At 34.9% G+C, this 12702-nt stretch overlaps 1 protein-coding gene across 1 annotated transcript in view; it reads left to right on the plus strand.

The window, feature by feature from the left end:
- Positions 1-1774: 1774 nt before the first annotated feature.
- LOC100375522 (FRAS1-related extracellular matrix protein 1) overlaps positions 1775-12702 on the plus strand; it is a 31588-nt gene continuing 20660 nt past the window's right edge. The window contains exons 1-3 of the mRNA XM_006816084.2: positions 1775-1859; positions 9399-9448; positions 11282-11545. Coding sequence (XP_006816147.1) covers positions 11318-11545 — 228 coding nt within the window. The 5' untranslated portion in view covers positions 1775-1859; positions 9399-9448; positions 11282-11317. The remainder of the gene's footprint in view (positions 1860-9398; positions 9449-11281; positions 11546-12702) is intronic.

The raw sequence follows: 12702 nt of genomic DNA on the forward strand, positions 1-12702 counted from the left end.
TCTCAACTACCGATTCTTATTTAATCAAGGAGTAATGCCGTCCGAGATAACAGAAATATGCGTGTTTAATTATTCTTACTACAAATACGCCCAACGTCCAGTATTTTCTTATATATTTCCTTCGACATATCACATTTTCAGCAGAAAACACGCGGCGACAGTTATCTACTCGAAGGGCAATCGCCGCAATGAACTGCCGTGAATAGATAGGATGATAACAAAGAACCTTCGATTTTAATGAGCAAACGGTACAATAGCTGGCAATAATAACGAGCTAAGACCGGCTATAAAAGACTACAGTTTTTGCTCTCGAGGTTTAGTTGCAGTAAAGCTGTTTATCGAGGCGTGAAATTATCGAATGAGTAGTGTCCTCCGAGGGCAGTGTCCCACGGAAGATGTACAGGTATACCATTGAGATAGCGGTAATAGACAGACGGATTAATTGCGCCCTCTACAGGCCTAAATATTCATTTTAATTTTGTTTTCATAATTTGGCTGAAATATTATCAATCCAATGAGGGACTAATATACAATTCGTAATGAATTAATTAATAAAATGTACTTGTATCTAAGCTGTAATAATGACACAACAACTTGACCCTTTAAAGTTCTTCATTTCTAAGGATAATTTTGAACAAAATGGGCAATAAATCTGTTAACTTCAGCAAAATATAAAAAAAAAAAATTATAAAAACTGAGAAGAATTGAATTCAAGGCGCTTAAAAACTGAGTAGAATTGACTTGACGTTTCACGTGTAATGCACGAAGCATTGTTCTATTTGGGTTAAAACCAAAGCTTCTGAACGGAAAGTAAACCATGCGAACCGACAGAACAAGAGTTAGTCTGGTCAAGTACAATTAGATGTCTGGCACGTGACACAACAACAAAGTTTCATATTTGGCTAAACTCACCATGGAATATAAACATATATCACTCTAAAATAGCTATAATAGGTAACCGCTACTGATAAAAGTTGTGCGATGAAATTCTAGTCTTCAAAAGAAAAAAAACTTTTGTTTACTCGCCCCGCAGAAACAAAAATAATGGTTTAAATGGATTTAGGGGCGTCCGAAGAACAAATCACACAGCCACGATTAATAACAACATTATCGGTTCATGTCCAGCTTTATTAACAACAAGGTTTTCCCAATGAGTTAGTCCTGTATTCGTTCAGAAATCAAAAAATCAAAATTTGAAACCAAATAGACTTCACAGAGAACAGAGTTACACAGAATATTTTAGAAGAAAGTGTATTTTCAGTGCATTAAAAAAAAAAAACGTATAGACTAATGGTCGCAGACACTACATTGATGAAGGATAATTGCTTAAAACCCCTGGCCATATTGAATAATTATAAAGGACTACGTTCATCCACTATCATTTTCCTATAGATAATGGTCTTTAATGTCTTGGTCTGGTCAATATAATCGAAAATGACGCCCTCTATGTCTAATCAAACTTGCCTTGGCGCCACCAGCCTGCAGACGCCAGAAGCTATATTTAGTGTCATCGAAGATATCGGATGTCTGCGTTCATCTCAACACCCAGCTGGAGGTCGGTAATTCACTGAATAAATGTTTGTAAACAGTAAGATGTCAGCTGAAAATGATTGGCTGTTATCAGGCTGAGGTTAAAGCACGAGGACTGTTTTCCTGACCTTCGTTCAATGCCAGTCAAGTTGCGTGCTACACTCAGGCTCGTTGCAAATGGCTGACGTTCCCCGACGCAGGTGGTGAACACATCGGAGTTGGAAGACATATCATAGATGTCGATTGGTAACGCGAGAACGGAATATTCCATCTGTATCGACAAGAGTTTGAAAGAAAACCAGTCGTGAATAACTCGAATGTTTAATAAGGTAATTTATCTTGTCTTTTTGAATTGTCTTGTGTGTGGTGGGTATCATTACCAATGCGAAAATCGACTAATTTCGCCTCAGACCGGTTTCTCTTTCACTCACTGTTGTATAAAACAATAAACCCTTCCTAAATAGATGCTGCGCTTCTTAAGATTTATAGCTATGTTTAATCTGAAGCAGTCTGTCGGCTGAAGCAATTATATTAAATTTAACTTTATAAATTACATTCAATTGAATTTAAGTTAATTTAACTAGATACGATTCAATTAATCAGTAAATAAATCACAGCCCTATATATAGTTTGAATTTAATTAAATGTCAAATAAATTGAATTTAATTCTGAGTTATTGGGTAGGAGGGTTAATTGTTTGGTGAGGGGTTAATCAGTGGTTGATTTCCTTGAATGTGAGCTGAGAACGGAGGTCTTTGTTTAGATTAATACTGTACTGTACATATCTCCTAGAAACTTTAAAGGGGAAACTTCCAATCCCAGGGATTGCACCAAAGAATCATGGGACACTATTGTTTATGTTGTTTACAAAGTTAATCTATATTTTGTTATCCATTGTCATTTTAATCCAAAACGTAAATTTGTTGTGAGATTTAAATATATAAAGACCAACCCCTCAAGACTCTGACCCATTTACATTTTTTGAAAAGAGGAGGATTTTTTTTTTGGGTCATGGCTACTTTTGTTAGTTTGTTCAGTTTTATCATTTTCAGCACAACTATTGTTCATGCAGCTGCCACAAGTTCAAAGTCACTAATTATGTTGTCAAGTACCTTGTTTGTTTATATATCAACCTCTGAAACAGTATATTTATTGGAAGACACAGCAGCTGTCTTGTCAATTTGGCTATGAGAAATATGTCCGGTGTGGGTGGGATATTTTTTGTCTTGAGTCTAAAAGTCTTGTTTCCATCCTGTACTTTAGTGAATACTACTTGTACTTTGTAATCAGATACATGTACTAGAGACGCAACTTCAGACAGGAAATTCACTCCCAATTATTCCTGACAGACAGTATCTATGATTACAGTATAGGGGTAGTGTAAACCCATCAACTTGTCTGATTTGCTTTAGTTTTAGTGTCCTTGCATCAACCTTAACATGAAGAACATGATGGCGTAGCATTTTCACCCAGTAGTGAGTTTGATTCCTGTGGTGAAAAAATGCCTGACAGAGGTTTTTCTAGAAAAAACTGCAAAGTGGGAGAGATAGGGTTCTCCCTACCAGGGTGTGGAGTTTTTGATAATTCTAAGTTAAAATGGAGCATTCTATGGCTTCCTTGGGCCCAAAATTACTATCAGACAGGTCACAGTTGACTGTGGCCACATGTCAATCAGAATTTTATGGTTGCCAGAGGATCTGCTCCCCAGTGTAAGGGGTGCATGGCCATGGCATGAGGGTGCTGCGCCCCTGTTCCCTTGTTAAAAAAGATCCCTGCCTGAGTAGTGTATAATAGAAGTATCTTAATAGAAATGCATAGAAACCAATAATTGTATTTATTGTATGCTGGATTGTGGAAACAGGGCTCTATCATTTAAATCAGGTCATGGTACCAATTATTGGCATTTAATATTGAGATATGCCATCCATCATAATCTGTCAGCCTTATGAAGTCCTGGTATGAAGCGTACAGTTGAGTTTGCTTAGTGACTGTACTCGTCACTACTGGTGATATATTTCTGAAACTATGGGCATCTTGTAACTAGGGCAACAATTATCTCTCTGTTGAACTCCCTGCTCTGCTATAAAATAACTGACCTTGGCAGCAGTGGTTACCATACTCCCTGCATTTATCCATAATGGTAACTTATACCAAATAAAAACTTCAAATAATAAATGTAGTGTCTGTTTAACCCTCCACCAGTCACCAATTTTAGACTTCATACAAACTATGAATTATTAATCAAATATAGTCATCAATTAAAAATATTTTGACATTATACCCAGAAAAGTAAAATAAACATCAGAAAATATATTTTTAAGATTGAGATGTGATTAGAAAGTGCATCTGATCCTTAAATAGGTTGAAAACCACTTTATAGTATCTGATACCATGCCGACAACTATTTTAACCTTAGTGGAAGTGTGGAATTTACAAAATGCTGGAATAATTAAGCTATGTACATTATTGTCAGTTCATATTATAAGATATGTATTGCAGAACTGGTATGCACACAAAGGTCAGGAGGTCATATCCTGCAAGTCCTTGCCTTCTAAGTCTTGTCACAGCAATGTGGATATAATGTGTGTCCGACTGTTCCCCTGATATCTCAAGAACCATACACCGGTTTTTGATGAAAATTGGCACATAGATGCTTTAAGGTAGCAGAAAAGTTTTTTGGGCACTTTTCACATTTTTTTTGAAAATCACACGAATAGCTCCCTAAGGCATGCTACATACATTGGTGTATTTATTTTATTGAAAAAAAAATATCTTGTACAAGTAAACTGATTTTTTTCTTGTGTGCAAACAAATGGCCAAGTTTTTGTTTATCCAGTGTACACCCAACTAGTGCATCTCATTAATATGCATGGTTACAAACATAACTGAACTGAGGGTAAATAGTTTTAAGTTGGGCCACTTTCTTTATTTGCTATTTACAAACAACTGATAAGATATCTGTTTGTAGTTTACACACAGCTGGTAAGATGTGTGCACTGCTGCCTTTCTAGACAGGAAGTACAGCAAAGACAAAACAATCGCTTTTGAAACAACAAATTTTGAATAAACAAAAAAGTACATGAATGTACCACTTCAATGTAATTATATGTTAACAGAATAAAAACTTACAATAAATTTCTGCAATATTTTTTCTTGGCTTTGTCATTGAAAGGTGTCTGACCACGGGGTTAATGCAGTTACATTGGGAACATTGGGAGGGGGCTCCCTTTTACAAAATATGGTTGCAAACCATAAAATACAGCCATCTGTGGTGGCTATGCATTGCATGAAAATTCTGATAACAGGCCACAAACTACATATAAAGGTTGATCAATGATAAGAATGTGCTTGGACCTGGTTTATATAATCCATTTTCAGAGGAGTTTTCACCAAGTAGGCATACTTGCATGCTAAGGTTTTTCTAAATTCGTAAATTATGTTACATGTAATAAATCTGTCTGATAAATACTTAGTTGTTTTATCTAATGTTCTCATGCGAACAAAATGCCCGGGAACGAAATAGTAAAAATTTTGAAGAGATTCATCTACAAGTATAAGACCCGAGGTTACTGCGACGGTAAAACTCTGTTTTGCGGGATTTGATTTTTAATAGCACAGGAAATGCTACATGCCGGCATACATCACTGGGTCACATTTTACAATTATTCTATTCACATCAATTAAAAAACAGGGCAGCTTCCTTCATTAATGTGCAAAATATGCACAGAAGGAGAGGGTTGTCAGTAATTCTTTAGTTTAGTTGTCATTCACTAATTATGGACGAGATAGTAAGCACGCGAAAATTTCCACAAAAAAAAAGAAAGCGAGGAAGAAAGAAAAAAAAAAAAAAACGTCAAAAGAATGATCACTCCTGTCAAAAAGATGTTGAAAGAGACGATGCTGGGTTGTACAGAACGGATTTCTCCGTCGAACCCAGTGTCAGCCATGAAGTGGACGAAGAAAGTTTTACCGTGACATTGAGAGTCTGATGAATCAGACTTCGATATAGTGGGTGATACCCCTGTTCAAAACGTTCGAGAGATGTCTGTATCTCGCAGGAAAATATTGTTACCTTCCAACGTAGAAGAAGAAAGTGAGAGTGAATGTCACGGCCGATCATTTGAAGACGGCGAGATTCGACTCGTTGACATGTCACTGTTGAATGGCGCCCTAGAAAAAGAGATTTGTCAATTTTGCAAAGTAGGCAATATCTCAATAGTGGAGCGCAGGCGTCACGGTCTAGGCAGTCAGTTTGAATTTCTTTGCACGCAAGGAGATTGTATTCGATCGAAACTGAGCCAGCCTAGCTTCCCGTCATCCCGAAAAAAGGGAGCAGTTTTCGAAATAAATAGAAAAGCTGCCATTGGAATGCGAGCGATTGGGAAGGGACGGCGCGCTCTGGTGAAACTGTCAAGCTATTAGGGGTTACCTCAACCAGTAACGGGTCCGCCCTTTCGCCAGTATGTACGAGCTGCCTCCAGGAGACTCCGAAACTCGTGGCATGCTTGGACTAATAAGTTTACAAACACAACGGCCCAAAAATAAATACACTGTATTTGCAAACACTTCAACTGCCAAGTGTAGTGTCTGTATTGCTTGTTACTCGCAAACAGAACCGCCCACTTTGCATAATCCAAGCTTTAATGAATGACGTCACCGTTCGTTATCAGCACAGACTGTCACAAAACTCCATAGCGTGGAAGAAAACGGCCAAAAAACAAAGTTTTTCACAGATATAAATGTTGGTTCATGATTTTTCTCGAAAACAACTTTCAAAGCATTTCATTTACAATTAGCCCATGTAAATTTTGCTGCTAAAACGGGAGTTAACGTTGATTGAAGTTTGAAATCATAAAAGTGCCGATTTCTCGGTGTTCGCTTTCTGGCAATTACCGTTGACCTAATTTTAAATGGCGTTTTTAACACCAAAAAACGTGCTTGAAATTTGTGATTTTCGGAAAGAAAAAGAAAACTTAATGCAAAAAATAGAAATACGGATTTAAACTTCATGACCTTTGCTTTAAAACAGTGTAAAGTTTTTGATCACATGAATGACTGTAGAGATGACAATTAAAATTTTATTCACGTTAGTTAAATTATCAGCCCCGCTGATTTTCAGAATCACGTGACGCTAAAACAAACACAATGTTCACAAAATATTAATAATAGGAAAAGTACAAGTCAAGAGCTTTCCAAACATATATAGATTGTATGGTTTCTTGTAAAATTTATTCCGATTATAGGTGTTTACATTTTTCATGCAAAAAAACTATCCTGCTACCTTAAACTAATGCACAGATTTGATTAAGTTTTGGTAAAAATCAATGCATATTAATTAACTAATTTGCATGATAATTACCTTATTTTTAGCTGTTCCACTAATATCTAACGAACCACTCATTGGATTTTGATGAAACTTGGTACATAGATGCTCTAAACTAATGCACAGATTTGATTAGTTTTGGGGGAAAATTTGTGCATATTAATTACCTAATTTGCATAATGATTTGTAAATTTTCGGCTTTTCCACTGATATCACAGGTACTAATCATCACATTTTAATTAAACTTACATAAATACATAGGACAATGCACAGACTGACGTGAAATATTAACTACGTAATTTGCATAATTAATCAATTTTCAGCTTTTGATATATTAAGTACTATTACTTTTCAATGAAACTTGGCACATAGATGCTCTAGAACAATGCAGAGACCTGATTAATTTTGGGTACAAATGTGTGCATATTAATCAACTAATTTGCATAATTAGTTAATTTTTGTCTTTTATTGCAAGTACTAATTATCCCATTTCAATGAATCCTGAAACATAGATGTTCTAGGAAAATGCACTGACCTGATTAGCTTTGGGCTAAAATCAGTGCATATTAATTACCTAATTTGCATAATAATTCATAATTTGTTGGTTCTAATCACATTTCGATGAAACTTCATACATAGATGGTCTGTGACAGTACATATATACTCTAACACAAAATGATCAAATTAGGTTTAGGTTTATATTCATCTATAATAATAACCTAATTTGCATAATAATTTACTTTTCAACTTTCCACTAATTTACTCATCACATTATAATGAAACTTCATACATGTGTGTTCTGAAACAATATACAGACCTAATCTATGCATAATAAATTCGCCCAGGGCCGTTAAACGGCAGTTTGGGTTTTTAAAAAAATAAAATGGGACCAAATAACCGCCCAGTTTTTTAAGGTGTTATTTTAATCTTTTCTGGTGCCTAAAAGTTTCGCTGTAGTCATCGTCGCCTATTCAAAAGTATTATCATTCCGACAATGAGCTGTTATCGCTGTAAACAATGTTAAATTATTCTTCAAATGCACAGTTTATCTTTAGAAAACAAGTACTTTTTTTTATTTAAAAACAAATCATGACGCTTTCCCATCAAAATCCAAGCAAAAAGATTGTACAACAACATCGTCAAATCTCCGTCTCCACGTACTGCGTTCAATAACATAAACATATTTAAATGAGCTTATGGTATTTTGATCACGTTGGCATCATCCATCGTTTTCATTGGTTAATTATCGATTTGACCTGTCAGGTCAAAGAACATCGTCTCAGGTCAAACATGGCGGATATTCATTTCTACAGCATCGATCGCTGAAAATGCGATCAGAATCATTCGCTTACAATGAAATAAATTGAAATTTATTTCCATTTCATAACAATTCAACAAATTTATTTTTTTCACGTTATTATTATCATTACTAGGTAATAATCAACAATTGTAAAACACAGCATGGCCGGATTGCGATACCGCGATCATTTGCTACTAAGCAATGCAGTTGGGTTCGTTTTTATTTGAAACTTCTTTTAGAATATACTTTTGTTACTAATAAAATGAAACAAAATAATTGTATTTGGCGCACAAGGTTCCTTTATGTTATTTTTTTTTTGGAGAAAATTGCGCTGTCTAATTTTTAATCCAGCAAGAAAAAAATGTATAAAATTTTAGATTAGCTTCTGCAATAGTTTCTTTCATTTTGGGTTGTCCAAAATATAAGCCCGCCTAAAAATATTTGATGATAATTTTTTGAAAATTTGAATCCCAAATAAGGGCCCACCAGCCGTGAAACCGCCCAGGGCGATTTTTCGGATGGGTGAATTTACGGCAGAATCCGGTAGTAGTTACCAGGCTTCTTGTTTGAAAAGCAAATTAATTTTAATGTGTCTCCAATACTCTCAGCACACAGGAGTTCTTTCTAAGCTTTCTAAGCTTTCTTTGATTTTCTTATATTCTTATATTTTTAGTTATGAATCCTAATTTTGGAGCCAGCAGACTAAATGTGAGTCAGTGTTTGTCCCAATATTCTGAAAGAAAGTGCAGACTATAAACGGGACTATTTTTTTGTGAATTTGTGTTGAAAGGATGAAACTGGTGGTGAACAGTTTTAAAGATGCCAAAGAAATGTTTACTGCTACATCACTTGTCTCTCCCAAAATCAAAGTTGTCAGTAATTATTCTAAATGTAAATATTGCCCCCCCCCCCCTGCATAATTTATTTATAATAATCTCTATTTATATATTATTCTATTTTTTTTTTTTTTTTATACTTTATCTCTTTATTGTATTTTAGTCAAAATATCCCATAGTGGATACAATATCAATAAAGGTTATTATTATTACATTGTATTCTAGAAATCAAAATGGCCCCTGTCCATCTATTGACACTCAGTGATTAAACCATAAACTTACTTAGACATGGAACAGTGTATTTTATTCTCTCTACAAGTTCTGTATTTATGTATGCTATATCATATGACATGCTACATACACAAGGTCAGTTTATCACTAACTACTGCCATACTTTGCTTGTTTTCAGGTCACTGCTAGGTAACCCAATACATTGAGCTCAAGAAGGAGCTTCTAATGGTAAGTGAGTGTATGTGATTATTTGGATATAATCTGGTAATCTAGAATTGTCAGGGGAAATGTTTTGAGGCTCAGTGCAGACTAAGACCATAAGAGCAGGATAAAAAATGGCATTGCATGAAATTATACAAGTACTACTTTATGTCAAACAACTAGCTCTTAACTTCCCCCAAAAATATTGCCCATTCAAATATTTAATAATTACAATATTTTCAATTTGTGTCCCATATAATAATAATAATATAATATGTGGTGGTATAAGACTGACCTGCATCGATGGTAAACAAAAAAAGTCATGAAAACAATACATGTATGATCAACTGTGATATCCACTGTGTCCTATTGTCTTAGCTGCAGTAATATTTGTCGGTATTTGATCCACACCATGCGTTAATTTTTGAACCTGTGTTATTACTCAATCCTGGTGTTATTTTTTTGATTCATGGTAAAAAAAAAAAAATTTAAACTCCAAATTTCGAAATAACATCACTTTTTTTCAACCATACCAGTATTGATCACTTTTCAGTATTATACATCATTATTCTCATTATTAACAACAAAACTGACATTCATACTCTCAATATTTTCTCATTTTCGTATAACAACCAACTTTAGAATGTTCTAAAGCAACACTTGGGTGGTTCAATTCCCAAATGTGGATATTCCCAAACTGAGTGGTTACCAAGATTAATAGGTAATTCTTTTAGTGATTGGAGGGTATTAAAGGAATCGCTGGCGGCACCCAGGTCAAAACTCGTACTCCTGATTTCATTGAAAGAGCACACTGGATTACAGGAAAATCAATGTTTATCAAAACAAATGTTAAACATGACTTGGATTTGTAAACACAGGGAGTCTTTCAGCTCCGCTGTCAACTTTGTCGAGCGAGCTTATTATATGAGTGATTTGTACATCGCCGTCCGTGTCAACTTTTTACTTTTTCGACTTCCTGTTTCCGTAGAGTTTAAAACCCGTATTTTCACTTAAAAAATAGTTAATAATATTGATGTATCAATAAATGATTTTAGTTGAGAAAGTAGCAGCCATTTTACAAACAATCTAACTTCATATTATACAAACGGTTCAGCAGATGATTGTCACCTCGAGGCCATACCCAATCCAGCCAAATCTATGGGACGTTAAAAAGAAAGAAAAGTAATCCAGCCTCATATAATTAACATTAAAGTTTATTTCACTGATGTAGTCAGTGAGTTTTGTTTTACTGCATGTTTTGGGTCAACAGCTGACCCATTAGATCAGCCATTAATCACTACATTCCTATAGCTGTTCAGAGATAAAAAAAAAAAAAAAAAAGTGTAGAGATCTAGAAAACCCCTCAACTTACTATTAAAAATTAAGGTACCTTAAAATGTAATAAATCTCTAGTTTAGCATATGTTTTTTGATTGATGGTATATTAAAACTAAAACGCTCCTCTTTATCACAGACATGTCCAGACATGATTTCATTCAAACTTGGTATGAGTTTCCCACATGGTGGATCACTGCAAATCAATTATTTTTGCAATTTCAATCAAATCACTGATCTGGCCGAATCTGTTATGACCTGACCTTTTGTTGGCCATGGCTCAAAGAACATCAAAAGTGCCCACATGCGCAATTATGGCTTTCAGTATTGTCCCTTTAAATTTTGTCATCAGCGGAACTTTTTTCCATATTTTTTTGCAAAAACTAACAGTAAATTTGTCCTGTTAAGAACAAAATTAACAAAAAAATAATCAAAAAACACCTAACATTGTGTTAAATGTTGCATGAACATTTTGGTGAGAAAAGTTTAGGCATTCAAAAGTTACTAAATTCTATTTTTCCCACAGTATTTCTACTGCAGGGGATAACTTTGATATTGAAACATGCTGCAGACAGTATTTCATCTGGTCACTCTACTTGTATCTATCCCCACTGTGATTGGTCAGCTAGTGGCAGTGAACAATGGGTTGACAGTTATGATTGGCCGGACAAAGTTCCTTGATCCAGCTGATTTGACCTTCAACCTTCCAGATGTTGATGAAGGTGAATGTAAAGTTGAAGTTGTTTTAAATGAACCAATGACGCAGCGAGTCGGTGTTCTTACTCCTCAGGTAAGGTGCATATATATAAATTTACCAAATCAGTTTTGTTTAAGCAGCTGATTCATAAGAGGGTCTTTATCATCACAGTTTTTGCAATTTTAAAGGTGCATTCTAGGATCATACCTAAAGTTGAAGAATAATTAGCATATTTAATGGTATTATGAAGCCAAATAAAATAAACAGTTTAGTCCTGCTAATATTGGAAATAAAAATAGGGTAGGTGGGTAGGAACAACTATTTATGTTATCATAATTTTTTATAAAAATTCACAATTTATTATTTTACTGTGCTGGTAGTGTACCACATCTTGTAAAAGTTGTTTTTGTTTGAAGAATTGATTAAACATTGCATAAAGAGACAAAAAGTGCCCATTTTCCAGTTTAGCCATAAAAGGATAAGGGTCCGGATAAAAAATCTAGGCACCTACTGAAACACATGTAAATGAATAATAATGTAAACAAAAAAAATCTTATAACTATAGGGCTTGTATGAACAAATGTTATCCTCAGACTTTGAATATATACACAGAGACATGAAACTAATCTAAGTGGAATAGAGATATAGCACCCTCTATCTAGCTAATGTAATTTCCCTTTGTTTTTTCCACAGGTATTTGACTAATTTCTATTCCACAACAGTGCAGTACAAACACCTTGGCTCACCAATCCTGTCATCTGACACCATCAAACTCAAAGTTTATCAAGACATAGCACCCTCTATCTAGCTAATGTATTTTTCCTTTGTTTTTTTCTCATGTATTTGACTGTAATTTCTATTCCACAACAGTGCAGTACAAACACAGTGGCTCACCAATCCTGTCGTCTGACACCATCAAACTCAAAGTTTATCAAGACATAGCACCCTCTATCTAGCTAATGTAATTTTCCTTTGTTTTTTTCACAGGTATTTGACTGTAATTTCTATTCTACAACAGTGCAGTACAAACACAATGGCTCACCAATCCTGTCGTCTGACACCATCAAACTCAAAGTTTATCAAGACATAGCACCCTCTATCTAGCTAATGTAATTTTTCTTTGTTTGTTTTTCTCAGGTGTTTGACTGTAATTTCTATTCCACAACAGTGCAGTACAAACACAGTGGCTCACCAATCCTGTCGTCTGACACCATCAAACTCAAAGTTTATCAAGACATAGCACCCTCTAT

Source organism: Saccoglossus kowalevskii, chromosome 9 (assembly GCF_978046115.1).
Source record: "Saccoglossus kowalevskii chromosome 9, keSacKowa6.1, whole genome shotgun sequence".
Classification (NCBI taxonomy): Eukaryota; Metazoa; Hemichordata; class Enteropneusta; family Harrimaniidae; genus Saccoglossus; species Saccoglossus kowalevskii.